Here is a 16,512-nt window from a genome sequence, read left to right as displayed (position 1 = left end):
CGAATTTGTTGAAGCCCTAGTAGTGATCCCTGATGATGTTGATGATGCTCCCGCTGCTGCTCATGATTCTGTTGAGCAGCTTTTTGACCGCGGGTTTGGTAGTGAAAGTTTAGGTCCCGTTTCTGATGAAGCTCCATTGTCTTCTTTTTCTTCTCCGGTGCCTTTGACTCCTACTTTGTCGATTACGGCTGCTTCCGTTCCTCCCCAGGCTATTTTTACTACTTCTACTATTCCTCCTTCATCAATTCCTCCCCACCTGCTCACCGTGTTGAGGTTGGATCCTCAAGTAGGAGTGGTGCTATGAGGCAAATGACTATTGAAGTCCCCTCTGAGGGCAACCTTTTAAGGAAATCGGGTCAAGCAGATGTATGGCTAAAGCCTTTAATTGGTCCTATTGAGAGGGCCAAGCTAGAGAGCCATAGCTCTTTGACTTTGATGAATGACATTGTGCATGCTTCTTTAAATGTATTCCTTTTTTCTAACTTTTACTTTGTCATTTTTCTATCTTTGGGATTCTCATTTCCTTCCCTTTCCCCCTTTTTAGGCCAAGCTCATCGGCACGGAGATGATGAAAAGGGTTACCCTCTCAGAGCACTTTGTGCGTGATTACCAATTGGAGGCATATAATTGGAAGGAACAATATGAAAGTTTTCAGATCGACGTGGAGTACTTAGAAGAAAGTAAAACTACCTTGGAGCAGCAGTTGCGGGCTTTGACTTCGGAATTGGCAGTTGAAAAGGCCTCCTCCAGTCAAGCAAACAAGGAAAAGGCTCGTCTTGAAACTTCTTTTTTCGAGCAGCTTTCCAAGGCAAGTGAAGATATTAGAGAGTTGAAGGCTCTCTTAGACGCAAAAGAAGCCTATGCTGGTGAACTCGTGCAGAATTTGACTCAAGCCCAAGAAGACCTCCGGGTTTCTTCTTATAGGGTTTGTTCCTTAGAAAATTCCCACGCCTCTCTCCAAGCTTCTTATGAATTTGCCTTGGCTGAAAATGAAAAGCTAAAGAACGAAATCGCTGACTGGGAAAGAGATTATGAGATCCTTGAAGATAAGTCTGCCATTGAAGTCAGTTGGGCGTTTTTGAATTCTCGCCGTGATACCCGTGTTGAAGCTAGCCAAGAGAATTTTAACTTGGAATCTGAGTTAGCTAAGATCAATGAAACTATTGAGAAGACTCAGCAGAACCAAGATTTTCCTTCTCTCGTGGTCGAAACTTCCGCAAATGTCAAAGATGATACGGGTATCCCCACTCCTTCAATCCAAGTTGAACCCACTGCTGTTGATGTACCTGCTTCAGTTCCTTCATCCTCTCAGTAACAAGTTTAAGTTTTTTGAATTCCTTTGTGTCTCTTTTTTTTCTGGAAAATTGTGCTTAAAACCTTTGGTCTCATTTGAGGGTTTGTTTTGGAAGCTTAAGTCCCAAGACCTTTTATGGGGCAATATGTATAAACAATTTTCAGTTTATGACTAAGCTCATACTTAATAAGCTTTTTAATATTAAGAAGTTTTTCGTTACTATTTGTACTTTTATTTTGTTTATTCTTGCCTTTATTTCTAAGGACTTACTGAATAATTTGCATTTTTACTTTTCACAAAATGCTTCTATTAACTTCATGAATACTTAAATTAATCATGAATTTTATAAAAGAGAGCCTTTTTATATTCGACACTTAATGAAGAAGACGTCTCAACTTCATAAAAGTGTTAATATATGATAAAAGAAATAGGAATACACATGTTTATTGAAATAACTTTGACAAGTTTTTATTTGAACTTTGTCTAGTTTTGAATAACACTGTACATGTATTTAAATTACATCTATAACTTTCTCGTAACTGTTTTTCTTATAACAGATTTAAAAAAGAAAAGTAGACACAAGGTTTTTATTTATAACCCGTTTCAGTACATTGCCTTTACCCTAACTATGGTAAGGTTTTTATTTGGCCTTAGCCCGTGACTTTGCTCTACACTTGACTCATTCAATGAGTGAACTTTTCAGGCTTGATCTTTGATTATTTTCCAATCTTCTTTGCCTTCTTTATACACATGCCTGTGTATATTATATAGTCCTCCAAGTGTTTGAGTGTTGAAGTATGAAGCCTCGAGCACTTGATTGTCCCTCTCATTTGGTCCTTTCCCTGAAAAGGAAAAACATACGGGACTCTAAGGTGCGATTATAGATGAAGACTGCTTAACCCGTTTGAATTTCTATCAAAATAATTGTAACCCTAGATCAGGAGGTTTAATTTATTCCACGTGCCTTGCAAGTCGTGACTCATCATTTAGTATGGGCTAGCTTTTTGCCTATCATCTAAAATCGCAAGTAAAATTTTAACAATTCATAAATAGAATTTTAAAAAATAGATACCTGACCGTGGTATTCCTTAGAAATAGTATCTCTTCAAATGAACAACATTCCAGTCCGAAGGTAGTATCTTGCCATCTATCGTTTCCAGCTCGTATGCTCCTTTCCTGCAATACCATGAATCCTATAGGGTCCTTCCCAGGTTGGCCTTAATTTTCCCGCATTGGCTGCCTTCGTAGATTGAAAAACCTTTTTGAGCACAAAGTCCCCAATCTTGAAGAATCTTAGGCGTGCTTTTTGATTGTAGTATCGTTCTGTGACCTGCTTTTGTGCTGCCATTCTTATTAATGCAACTTCTCTTTTCCCTTCAAGTAGATCAAGATTTATGCGCATTTCTTCACCATTAGACTCTTCTGTTGCTTGTGTAAACCTTGTGCTTGGCTCTCCTATCTCAACTGGAATTAAAGCTTCAGCTCCATAAACCAATGAAAATTGTGTTGCTCCCGTACTTGTTTTTGTTGTTGTGCGATATGCCCATAAAACACCAGGTAACAATTCTGGGCAATTACCTTTGGATTCCTCCAAACGCTTCTTTAAATTGTTGATAATGACTTTGTTAGTTGACTCAGCTTGTCCATTACCCACTGGATGATAAGGTGTGGATGTAATCCTTTTGATCTGCCAACTTTGAAAAAACTCTGTGATTTGCGTGCCTATAAATTGAGGGCCATTATCACACACGATTTCCTTTGGCACACCGAATCGACATATGATATTTCGCCAAATGAAATCTCTAACTTCTTTTTCTCGCACCTATTTGAATGCTCCTGCTTCCACCCATTTAGTAAAATAGTCAGTAAGTACAAGCAAGAATTTTACCTGTCCTTGTGCTTCTGGTAGTGGACCCACGATATCCATTCCTCATTTCATAAATGGCCACGGTGCAATGACCGGATGTAACAACTCCGCAGGTCTATGCATGTTATTACCGTATCTTTGGCACTTATCACATTTAGCCACAAAATTTTCCGCTTCTTCTTCCATTTTAGGCCAGTAATAACCTGCCCTAATCATGGTTCTTACAAGTGATCTTCCTCCGGCATGATTTCCATAATACCCCGCGTGTATCTCTCTCATTACATATTCCGTTTGTGAAGGCCCAAGGTACCTTGCTAAGGGTCTACCGGGCATTTTTCGATAAAGATTTCCTTGCTTTAAACAATATCGAGAAGCCTTTTTCCGAAGCGCGTGAGCTTTTTTCTTGTCTTCAGGGACGGTTCCATACTACAGAAAAGCAACAATATCGTTTCTCCAATCCCAGGTTAAGTTGTTAAAATTTACCTCATTTTTGTCTGGATCGAGCACTAAATGAAACAAATGAATTACGGAAGCATTTTCATTGTTTGCCACGTCTGCTATAGATGCAAGATTAGCTAGGGCGTCCTCCTTGACATTTTCATCTCTTGATAGTTCCATAACTTTCCAGGTTTGGAATTGCCTGATCAAATCCCGTACCTTCTCTAATTACTGCTGCATCCGTGCTTCCCTAGCCGTATAAGTCCTCAACATTTGATTAACTACGAGCTGCGAATCGCTTTTGATCACAATTTGATTAATGTCGAGTTCTCGTGCTAGTTCTAAACCTGCAATCATAGCTTCATACTCTGCCTCATTGTTAGTTATAGAATGATATTTAATGGCTTGTCGAATGCTTTCACCCGTAGGTGGTACCAAAACAATTCCCAAGCCTGCACCCCTCACATTAGAGGAACCATCAGCGAATAAGGTCCAATTTCCCGGATTAGAGCTATTGAACACTTGCAATTCTTTTTCTTCTTCCAATTGCATTCCTTGGCTAAAATCAGCCACAAAATCTGCTAACACCTGAGATTTTATCGCGGTTCTAGGCTGGTATGCGATGTCATATTCGCTTAATTCTATAGCACATTTGGCCAACCTACCTGACAACCCATGCTTGTGTAATATATTATGTAATGGATAAGCAGTTACCACAGCAATAGGATGACATTGAAAATAAGGCCTTAATTTTCTAGATGCCATGATTAATGCAAGTGCAAGCTTTTCTAATTGAGGATGCCGTGTCTCCGCATCTAATAAAGATTTGTTGACATAATAGATCGGAGATTATTTACATTGGTCCTCTCGGACTAAAATAGCACTTACCGCTACTTCTGAGACGGCAAGGTAGATGAGCAGTCTTTCTCCAACCTTTGGTTTTGCGAACAATGGCGGATTTGATAAGTATATCTTCAAATTTTTGAGTGTCTATTGAGATTCCTCATTCCGTTCGAAATGATCTTGCTTTTTAAGAGCTGAAAAGAATTTAAAGCACTTTTTTGATGATTTAGAAATGAATCTTTCCAAGGCTGGAATTCTTCCTGTCAACCTCTGCACTTCTTTCTTACTTGTAAGTATGTCAGGGATTTATTTAATGGCCTTAATCTGTGTGGGATTCACTTCAATTCCACGGTTAGAGACAAGAAAACCTACAAACTTACCTGATGCAACACCGAATGTACACTTCTCAGGATTTAATTTCATACTAAATTTTCACAAAATCTGAAATGCATCAGACAAATGTGATATATGGTCCCTTAAATGTTGAGTTTTGTCAAGCATGTCGTCTATATAAACTTCTATAGTTTTCCCCAAATGTTCTTAAAACATTTTAGTCACTAGTCTTTGATATGTTGCACCAGCATTTTTGAGACCAAAAGGCATTACTTTATAACAGTAAGTCCCCCTGTCAGTTATGAAGGAAGTTTTTTCTTCATCTATCGGATCCATTTTCTTCTGATTGTATCCTGAATAAGCATCTAAAAAAACTTAATAATTTATGTCCTGCAGTAGCATCAATTAGTTGATCTATATGTGGTAGTGGAAAAGAACCTTTAGGACAGGCTTTGTTAAGGTCTGTGTAATCTACACAAACTCGTCACTTACCATTCTTCTTTGGTACCACAACAGTATTGGCGAACCAATTAGGATACTTTACCTCGCGAATAGACCCAATCTTTAGTAATTTTTGAATCTCATCTTAAATCACCTGATTTTTGAAAGTTCCTTGCTTTCTCTTCTTTTGTTTGATAGGTGGATATGATGGGTCTTCATTTAATTTGTGAGTCATTTTCGGTGGTGTTCTTGTCATATCAGAGTGGGACCAAGCAAAACAATCCACGTTAGTTTTCAAAAATTCAATCAACTAATCTTTCATGCCCTGGCTTAGATTGGCCCCTACGTAAACTTTCCTATCAGGCCATTGTGCAAATAACACCACAACCTCTAGTTCTTCAATTGTTGTCTTGATATTTTCGTTTTCCTCTGGTTCTGGAATGGTATCTGGCCTTGAGTCCACATCTATTTGCCCTTGTTAGTTGAGGTTTGTATTGTGGTACCCTCAACTAGATTCTATGATTGCTATTTGTCTTCGTTTCTCGTACTTGAATCCGCTACAGAGTTAATATTCTTGGATGTATGTTGGTCCCCACGGATTTGACATATTCCCCATGGTGATGGAAATTTAATAACTTGATGCAAGGTTGACGGAACGACATCCATCTCGTGGATCCATGGTCTCCCAAGAATCATATTGTAAGCCATCTCCATATCTACTACTTGAAATTTTGTATCTTTGACAACTCCTTTTGCGAATGCAGTAAACATTACCTCTCCTTTTGTCACGACATTGGAATTGTCAAATCCAGATAGAGTATGCGCCTTTGGTATTAATTTATCTTCAACTTGCATCTCACGTAATACTCTTAACAGAATAATGTTTGTCACACCTCCTTTTTACCTACACCCCGTAAAGGGTATAAATACAAGGGATTTTTTCTAATTAAAGGACAATCCAAATGGGATCGTTTATTTATTAAGAATCAGAGTTGTCATTTGGGATAATTTATGGTGTCCCAAGTCGCCAGTTTAAATCCCGAATCGAGGAAAATTGACTATATTTATGGTCTGAGAACACAGAAATCCGGGTAAGGAATTCTGTTAACCCGGGAGAATGTGTTAGGCATTCCCGAGTTCCGTGGTTCTAGCACGGTCGCTTTGATTATACTTGGCTTATTAAAATTGTTTAATTACTAACTTTAGATCCTATGTGTATCTACCCCCTTAACCGCTTTTAAATTAAAAATTATCTTGAAACGGGACACGCGTACGTGTACCCATTTGCTTGGCGCTTCACAAATCATATCACACGAACGTGTCCATAATTAATAACGCTTTATTATTGCCAAAGGTTTGGCCAAAGTTACGCAGACATATACGCAATCACGATAGTGTATTAAATGTGCCTGGAGCAAACTACCAACATTTGTCATATTTTTTATCAAGATTATTAACATGACGGGCATGAATAATTAAATTGTACACGACACGCTTCAAAACTCCTAAAATTGATTAGGGGCCTATTAGCAACTGTTTCTATTGTTAAAGGAAATTGTTCGAAGTTGCGCGAACGCATACTCCAATTTATTTTTTAAGAAATTGTAACTGTGTCACGCGAACTTGTCCACAACCACGATAATATTTTAGACGGCCCTAAAGGTTTCTCTACGATTAGTTTCCTTACCGTCTAATTAAAACATGTGAGGGTCATATATTGGTGGATATTACACCATAAACCCATTAAGGGACGGTAGTTAATGAACTTGAGCCACGACATTAAACATACCCTAAAACTGAAGTTCGGATCACTTCTTTAGTCAAAAGTTTGAATGTGATAGAAAAAGCATTCATATCACATGAGAATGGTTTTGGGCTGACTATAGGCCCAATATCATTTGAAGAATTTGGAGTAAGGTGGAAAGCAATACAAATATGAAAACCTTTTCCTAGAAAGCTGTCTCATGCGGTCCAACTGGGCTCAATTCCTTTAAGTGATTCCATGAAGATAGTCATACATGAACTAACATACATCCAGATTGCTAGCTTAAATTCGTATCTATTTACAAGCAAATACAAATCCAAGATTACTCTTTGTTACATGCTAAATGTAAATACTAAATTCGATAAGATCTAATAGTCCGTGAAATAAACAATCTTGAGTCAACAATATCTAAATCAGTCCGACTACTGACCTCGAGACAAACGAAAAATGACTACATATAAAGAACTTATACATGAAGTAGACATTTAGACTAAGCTACCAGGTCGTATGACATTCAGGGATTAAAAGGTTGATCCCATTGTTCACAGTTGAAAAGTAGTAAGTGAAATTTCCAGCAAAACATAATAGACAAGCAAGCTATATTCTTAATTCAAACTCAAATTGAATACAACTCAAAGCTCCAGATTCCATTTTTGATTTCCCACATCAAGCTTTACATTCAAATAGAGTGCAGGGAGGTGTACGTGGGAATGAACAAAGACAAATGAAAGATCAACAGGAGCAGCAACAAGAATCAACACTGAAACAGCCAACAAAAACCAGTCCCGACCCCAGAAATGATGTGCAGCAGCTCAATACAACAAACTCAAACACTCAGCAGCCCAACAAAACTTTAGACCCAACTTTGGAGACCAAATTCAGCCCCTTTCCCCCTCAGATGAGTAAAAGTAGTTTCAGAAGTTGAAAAAGAACCCACACTCACTGAAATTCAATGAAACAGTAAAATTCCTCCATTTTTGTATTTTTCTGAGCTTTTCTTCTTTTAATCTCTTGGGTCTTGCCTTGAAAGGCAAGAAAAGCTGCCTTTATAGGCAAGCTATTAGGGCAGACTTAGTTTTGCACTTTGCCCCCTTTCCAATTTTTATTATAGCACAGATACCCTTATAAAAAAACAGAAAATCAGAACCAACCCCTTCCCCAGCTTCCTAGAAGCTTCCTAGTCTGTTATAGCAAGATTCCCTTAGGTGACTTACCCAATTTACCCCTATTACCCCTGTATTTTACCCTGAAACCCTGCTAGACTTGAACATGGGCTTTGAATCCCCAAACGGGCTCAATGCTTAGCCAGACATGGGCTTTGAATCAAGCCAAACAGAACTCCTTTAATCATGAGATCTTAGACTAACCTAAGAGCCCAAAGACGAAACCCAAACAAAGACTAAAAACCAAACAATTGAATTAACAATCACAGACAGGCGGGGAACTTACTAACTAATTAAGCCCAGTGACTAAAACAAAGACAAAATGAGAAATTTAAGCATGTCACTAATGAAAGTTAACCAGACCATAAACTTCAACAAAAGAAAGCTGAAAGGCCAACAGAACAACTACGAACGCAAAATCAATCTTAAGGAAACTGGGTCCAAAACCTTGTTCAAATTTCAATCAAGGTAAAAACTTAAAGAAAGGGAGAAGAAAGAAGAGGAGCAGAAGGTGAACTCCGATAGAAAAGAAAAAGAGAAGGAAACTTACCCTAGCAAACCCGAAATGGCGTCGAACACCTTGATTTAAACAGAACTGATGCTAATCACTTGTTCTTTGCCAAGAACAAATGAGCAGTATCAATTCTTGTTGAATCAGGCTTTAAACTCGAGCAGATCAGATGCTTAAGGTCATGCATGCCCAGCTTTGATGGAATTTTTAGGGTTCGAACTCAGATTTGTCATTCAGAGAGTTCTGGGTTGATTCGAAGGAATCTAAGTGTGGATTTAGGGTAAGGGAGAAACGGGGGTTCAGGGGTATGATTTTGGGGTCGAACCGAGGTGGCTCCGCCACCGGAGAACACAGGGGCGGCGCTAGGGTTTTCTTTCAAATCAAGATTCGAGACTTTTTGGGCTTGTTCGATGGAAAGTGCTTGTAGATTTGGACTGAGGGAGTTGAAGAGGGTATTTGGTGTTAATCTGAGGTCGGTCCGTGGTGGCGCCGCCTCTGGCTGTGGGGGAATTTAGGGCGGCGTCATTAGGATTTGGCAGGGGCGGGTTTGTGAGGGAGATGAGTGAGGGGTGGGGGGCAGGTTTGGACATTTAAATACTAAGGGACCTACGCTTCAGGACTGTCCGATCAAGAAACCTCGACAGTCCTGATTTGTTGCTCATGAAACGACGTTGTTTCATTTGGGGGGGGGGAAGCCGGACCGGGTTAGGGTGGTTTGGGCCGGGTATTGGGTCATTCCGTTTGGGCTTGGGTGATCTACTAAGCAATCAACCCAAATTGGCTTTCCATTTTTTATTTTTCATTTCTTTTCATTTTTCCCAAAACATTCCCTTCTTTTCTTTTTCTGTCTTTTTTTCAAGCTTTGAAACTAAAATCCTAAATTAAATTATAAAACCAAATTAACATTATAAAAATACTAGCTAATCCTAAATAATTACCAAAATTAGTAAATTAAAGGAAAACTACCCAAAATTAAAATTAAAAGGTGCAACATGACTATTTTTTTGTGATTTTCCATTTTATGCAACAATTAATTTTCTAATTAATCCTAAAATGTAAAATTAAACCTAAATGCCAATGCAACATATTTTTGTATTTTCACTAACTAAAATGCACCAACAAAAATGCAAACAATTATCAGAAAATGCCACGAAAATCCTCAAAATTGCAAACACTAAAAGAAATTATTTCATTTTGAATTTATGGGAGTAATTCATGTAGGGCAAAAATCACGTGCTCACAACTGCCCCTCTTTGCCCGAAAACACGAAGAGTTTTCGTGCAAAGACAAGTGAGCGGATACGAGCGATTTATGCCCGTTTGAATATTCCGTGGGAAGCATTTTTGAAAAAGTTGACCGCACCCTACTTCTGAGGTTGCCTACATATCCGTGGGTAAAAAGGAATCAAGTCAATGTAGTTCAGGAATGTTTGGTAGCTGGGACTACCATGAAGCTGGGCTTCCACTGTTGCTGCTGCTGCTGCTTACTGAACCCCCTTATTACACCATGTCAAAATAAAATAAGAAGCTAGACTAGACTATGATCTGTGGATTACAAAAGTCCTATCTATATCTTCAAACTTGTTCTTGTGTTTCTTGTTGCCTTGTTGTCCTCCATTCTCTCGGAAACATCTGTTTGTTGCCACCTTGAATTGTAAACTGAGATGTTTTCCCCTTTTTCAGGTGGGTGCCTGACTGCTGGACTTGATATGTATTCCCATGCTATCCAGGCGGGCTCCTGACTGCTAATCTAAAAGTGTTCCCTGCTCTCTAGGCGGGTTCCTAACTTCACAAAGAATTCGACAGCTAAAATTTAAATTGTACTCCCTTATTCTCCAGGCGGGCTCCTGACTGTAGACATGAAATGTATTCCCTTCTTTCCAGGCGGGCTCCTGACTTCAACATTTGAAAGTATTCACTACTCTTCAGGCGGGCTCCTGACTTCAACATAGACAAAACAAAGAATTTGAAAACTAAAACTTAACTTGTACTCCCTTGTTCTCCAGGCGGGCTCCTGACTGCTAAACCTGAAAGTATTCCCTACTTTCCAGGCAGGCTCCTGACTTCAACTTGAAAGTACACCCTGCTCTCCAGGCGGGTTCCTGACTTCACAAATAATTTGACAGCTAGAATTTAAATTGTACTCCCTTGTTCTCCGGGCGGGCTCCTGATTGCTACGCTCGAAAATATTCCCTGCTTTCCAGGGGGCTCCTGACTTCAAAATAGATAAAACAAAGAAAATATTTTTCTTTCTGCCCCAGTTTGGTGGATGGGCACAGATGTAAATGTTAAACTGAATCCTATTACCCGATATTACTAAGGATTTGAAAGCTAAGTCCCATTATGCAGGGAGGTCCTGACAACTCTTGACTAAACAACAATTTTAAATCTAACTATATCTTTTAATGGCATGACTTCCGCTATATCTTGTTATCTAAGAAGGTCTTAAACTACTCCCCATTACCCAGAAGGGTCCTGAAAATCAAAAGTCGAGTTTTATCTTAAGAGTGACAACTTTCATGGCTGAATTATACTACCCTACAGCAGAACTTACGCTAAATGTTATTATCCAATCGAAATCTTAAAGCTAAGTCCCATTATTCAGGAGGGTCCTGGCAATTCCTAATTGAATCCCATCTCGAACCTACAAACTTCTAAACCAACTTATATTCCTTTGGGATACATTTATTCTAGATTATGTTATTTCTTAACTTTAAACTAGGTCCCATTTTCTAGGAGGGTCCTGAAAACTCTTAAATTAATCTTGTTCAGTGACTGCCTTTCTCCACGAAGAGTTCCTCTGAAATGAACGAACTTTTCTTCCCCTGTTTCAATTAAGGAAAATTTGTCAGTTTAAAGTGGTGGTTAGCTGATGGCATTCTTGCTGAAGATCTTTCCACTGTATTTTTTTGTTCTGACTGGCTTCTCCGAACTGGCCGTGAACCGCTTTGACTTTCTGACTGACTTTCAAACCCTATGGCCTTTGACGAGCTGAGTGTTCTATACCCCCGCCGTTGTTTTACCTCTGACCCCTTTATCTAAACTTTTGCATCTCCCATGACATTACCAAACCATTCCACCGATGAAACTTCCTGCGATTCCTTGTATCCCCCTCTTACATCATGTTATCCTTAGTATGCTCCGACCATGATGTGGTTTGCAATTTTGGAAGTTGGTAGTGAGCTTCGACTTGCTTTGAACAAGACTGGCATTGAAACATCTTTAGATAAATACCCAAAAGAAAATAAAATGCAATGACTTTGCGGGTTAAGGATAAGAAGAATACAAAACCAGATGACTGCTACAAAAGGAAAAAGAAAAGGAAACTTATCTGAGAGGAACAGCTAGTACCAATGATCATGACATGCATTTCGAATTAATTGGCCCAATCTGTCCAACCAATCAACTTTTAGTTGTCGTACTTCGTCACCCCAAAATTTCCATGACCTGATTACTTTACCCAAACCTTGACCTTGTTCGTCCTGCGGTGCCTTGAAAGGTTTTCACCAGCAGACCTCTTTCATTCGTTCATCTCTCAACTCACTTTCGCCTTACGGTGCCCATGAGGGTTTTCACCAATAAGACTCTCTCATTTTTATTTCTCTCAACTCTTGTCGCCTTACGGTGCCTATGAAGGTTTTCACCAATAAGACTCTCTCATTTTTATTTTTCCTGCTTGAACCAGAGTGTTGCCCCTGACATGCATTACATTTATCTGCTCGACTTGGCATTTCTCAAATACTGATCAGAAGGTCTTTCTTTGGACCGTAATGTAGGCTTCTAGACAGGATTAGAAAGAAAGGGTATAAATGTCTCAAAACAATACAAATGGGTTAAAATTACAACTTTCGGAATCAGGTTTCTCACAACAACCACAACTTCTGCCCCAGTTTCTTGCATGGGGATTTTTGGATTTTTGTTTTGATGAGATCGAACCGTGAGGCTGCCTACGTATCCTTAAAAGGAATCAGGTCGAACGTAGTTCATGTCATAGAAATTACTTTGTTGTTGTGATTTTTCTTTTCTCTTTCTTCTTCTCTTCTTTTTTCTCTCTTGTTTTTCTCTTTCTTTTTTTTCTCTCTCTTTTTTTTCTTTTTTTTTCTTTTCTTCTTTTTTTCTTCTTTTGCTTTCCTCTTTTCCTTTCCTTTTCTTTCTCTGTTCCTTTCTTCCTTTTCTTATCTTTCATGCTTGTGTTTCTGATATTCGCTACTGATTCCGAAAGAGGGGTAAGAAAGAAAATAAATAAGGTTCAAAAGGGGTGACAAGGGATCAAGTGTTTAGATAGCAGAACAAAACGTCTTCATCATTTCAATCTTCAAAATATGCCAAATACAAACAAATACAATCAAACAAAGAAAACATACATAGTATCTCTTGACCACATCGGAATTGATAGCCATTTCCACACATTTCCCTTCTACATCTATCAAATATAATGCGCCATTGGACAACACTCTAGTTACGACAAATGGTCCCTGCCAGTTTGGGGCGAACTTTCCTTTTGCTTCAGCCTGATGAGGCAAGATACGTCTCAATACTAACTGACCCACTTTGAACTTCCGTGGACGTACCTTTTTGTTATATGCTCTCGCCATTCTCTATTGGTACAATTGGACGTGACATACTGCTGCCAAACTCTTTTCATCAATCAGACTTAATTTCTCCAAGCGAGTTTTGACCCATTCAACGTCATCAATTTCTGCCTCAGCGACAATCCGAAGGGATGAGATTTCAATTTCTGCGGGTATTACTACCTCCGTGCCATACACCAATAAATAAGGAGTGGCCCCTACTGAAGTACGAACAATAGTGCAATAACCCAACAATGCGAAAGGTAACTTCTCATGCCACTATCTAGAACCTTCCACCATTTTTCGAAGTATCTTCTTTATATTCTTGTTGGCTGCCTCGACTGCTCCATTCTCCTTAGGGCGGTATGGGGTGGAATTGCGATGTATAATCTTAAACTGCTGACATGTCTCTGTCATCAGATGACTATTGAGATTAGCGCCATTGTCCGTGATGATTACCTTCGGAATCCCAAACCGACATATAATATTTGAATGCACAAAATCAACCACTGCTTTCTTGGTCACAGATTTGAAAGTTTTCGCTTCAACCCACTTGGTAAAATAATCAATGGCTACCAGAATAAACCTGTGTCCGTTTGATGCTGCTAGCTCGATTGGCCCAATGACATCCATGCCCCAAGCAACAAAGAGCCATGGTGCCGACATTGTATGTATGTTACAACCCATATCCACATGTGTTAGTTCATGCCATATATTAGTTAACATAAATACAAGAAAGAATTATCTTTGAGATGATAAGAAGTCAATCCTATTGGTCTTAAGTGATACAAGAGTGTATAAGGGTGATTAACAAGTATTAGAAGTTAAATGAATCAAGGATGTTGTAACTCATATTTTTAGGTAAATCTAGCGGTGCTTAATACACTGAAGAGGTCATGTATTAAGGTATTTTAATCATATAATATCCGTATCATAAGTCTTGAAGTCAAACGAGTTATGAAACAAAAGTCGACAAAAGTTGTTGCAACTTAGGTTCATAATTTTACTTAAACATTAGGTCACATGTTTCTAATATTTTCTCCTTTTAAGAGGAATTATGGGGTGATATACCAACAAAATTAAATATCTATGAGTCTAGTTTCCAACGCATTAAACCGTTCATCGATACGATCTCGGAGTAGAGAGATATTCGCGTTTTCGCGAGACTGCGCCAAGCACCTCTCTATGGGGCCCACTAAGGCGGTTTAAGATATTTGGACCTATATAGGATGCCTCCAACCCGTTTTAAGTCATTTCTTCTCACTATTTTCAGACCTTAGAACCCTAGGAACATCCTCTCAAGGTTCTCTCAAGATTCAAGACCCAAAAAAGGGCAAACAACACAAATCAAGTGTCGGGAATTCCGTGGCGCTAGTAAGTCTCTTGTTCTTCTTGTTGTTGCTCATTTTTGTGTCGTTTCAGCTCGTGTGGGAGGTTGTTTTAAAGGGTTTATGTTCTGTAAATACTCCCTCATGTTCTTAATATCAATCCTAGGTGATTTCAAGCCTTCTAAAGTGATTCTAGTGCCGAAAAATACTAATTGATCGCTAGTTTCGCTTTTTTGTTGTTGTGGCAGCATTGGAGGGATATTTCATGGAAATTTAAGGTCAAATTGGAGTTGTTCTTTCTGTATAAAGGTAATTAACCTCTTACTCTATATGTATTTAAGATTATCCAAGTTGCGGCTAAGCCATTGAAGCTAGAACTTGTGAAATATATATCGAAATGCTTGGTAGTAATGTTATTGTTTTGTGGACTGTTTTGCGTTGTTGTTGGGCTGCATATTTTACTACTGTTTTGTGGAGTTTTGGAGGAGGAAGGGTTTGGAGAAATACCATATATATGTAGGGTTGTGGGATGATAGTTATTCGTAACATTTCCGGGTCGTTTGACACGACTACGGTGGTCGTCGTATGTATGGAGTGATTAGGCTGTGCGTGGACTATTTTGGGAGGCTCAATATGTTTATTATTGATGTTGTTTGGGCTGTTTGGTGATTGTTTTGAATGGTGTGAAGTCATATATATAGGGGAGGTGCTGTCCGTTTCATCGTAAAATAGGTTGTGGTCGATACATAATAGTTATGACGCTTAAATGATAACGATAGTATCGTTTCTCTTATTGTAGACTAAGGAGTTTTGACAATTGCATAGCTTGAGATTGGGGCAGTATATACAAGGTATGTGAGGCTATCCCTTTCCTTCTTTTGCACGACTCCAATTGTACATAATGTAATGAACGAGCTTCCAAAGATACTCTACTCTTAGAAGCTAGCAGTACTTACATTGCTTTCCCTCTTATGGAACGATTGATGTTAATGTTGCTTCTCTTATTCTTATGTTATCAATGTTGTTGGTACTTCCTGATTCTTATAAGGTTCGTAATGAAGAGTTGGTCCTAATAACGTGTACAAAGGATACCGACCTTACGTCACCCTGAAAGGTTTAGAATGTGATTCCATGAGTCGAGCATGCATTATATATATGTATCTATTTTACTCTACCGAGCCGCGCTATAGTTGGCCGGGTACGACACCTATTGTGCAACCACTAATCAGTTGGGTTTTACCGAGCTTCATGTGGTCGGGTACGATTCTACCGAGCCTTATGATGGCCGGGTACGTTTTTTACCGAGCCTATTATGGCCGGGTACAATATGATGATGATGATGCCCACAGAGGCGAATGTTTTAAAGGTTTATATATTTATACATATGTATCATGCATTTCATGTCAGTTGCCCTCAGAGGTACTAAGATGTTATAGGTTGTATATTCTCTATCCTTACTTATATTACTGATCGTATTTATGGTTCCCTGCCTTACATACTCAGTACTTTATTCATACTGACGTCCTTTTATTTGTGGACGTTGCATGTCGTGCTGTAGGTCCTGATAGACAGGCAGGTGCATCTCCCTCACTACAGTAGGCTGTCCAGTTCAGCGGTGATTGGCGAGATCCCTTCTCCGGACTTGCCTTAGTCTTGGTATGCATTTTTGTTATAGACATTCTGGGTATGTCGGGGCCCTGTTCCGGCTATGTTGCAGCACTTATGTTCCTTTAGAGGCTCATAGACAGGTGTCGACTCATGTATAGTTTGGTATGCCTTGTCGGCTAGTTTTTGTTGTATAGTCTTTCATGGTAGCGTGGTAGCTCATATCTTATATATAGTTTCTTGATTGTCTGGTCATCCCATATTATATATGTTCATGCCATCATTTTTTATTGTTGGTTGTCCATGATCCATGTCTACCATTTATATTGATCTCGTCAACTATAAAAGATAATA

General features: G+C 39.0%; 2 protein-coding genes across 2 annotated transcripts; one reads left to right on the top strand and one right to left on the bottom strand.

Moving 5' to 3' along the window:
• The first annotated feature begins 309 nt into the window (after nt 1-309).
• On the top strand, nt 310-1,315 carry LOC138870972 (uncharacterized). The gene is made up of 2 exons (XM_070148817.1): nt 310-465; nt 545-1,315. Exons 1-2 carry the CDS (start codon nt 310-312, stop codon nt 1,313-1,315), a joined length of 927 nt encoding a protein of 308 aa, XP_070004918.1.
• A 2,512-nt stretch (nt 1,316-3,827) lies between these two features.
• On the bottom strand, nt 3,828-4,364 carry LOC138870971 (uncharacterized). Its single transcript, XM_070148816.1, has one exon. The coding sequence runs from the start codon at nt 4,362-4,364 to the stop codon at nt 3,828-3,830; it is 537 nt and encodes a 178-aa protein (XP_070004917.1).
• Between the last annotated feature and the right edge of the window lie 12,148 nt (nt 4,365-16,512).

This window comes from Nicotiana sylvestris, chromosome 6 (genome assembly GCF_000393655.2).
Source record: "Nicotiana sylvestris chromosome 6, ASM39365v2, whole genome shotgun sequence".
Taxonomy (NCBI): Eukaryota; Viridiplantae; Streptophyta; class Magnoliopsida; order Solanales; family Solanaceae; genus Nicotiana; species Nicotiana sylvestris.
This window is presented reverse-complemented; position numbering and strand designations above follow the sequence as displayed.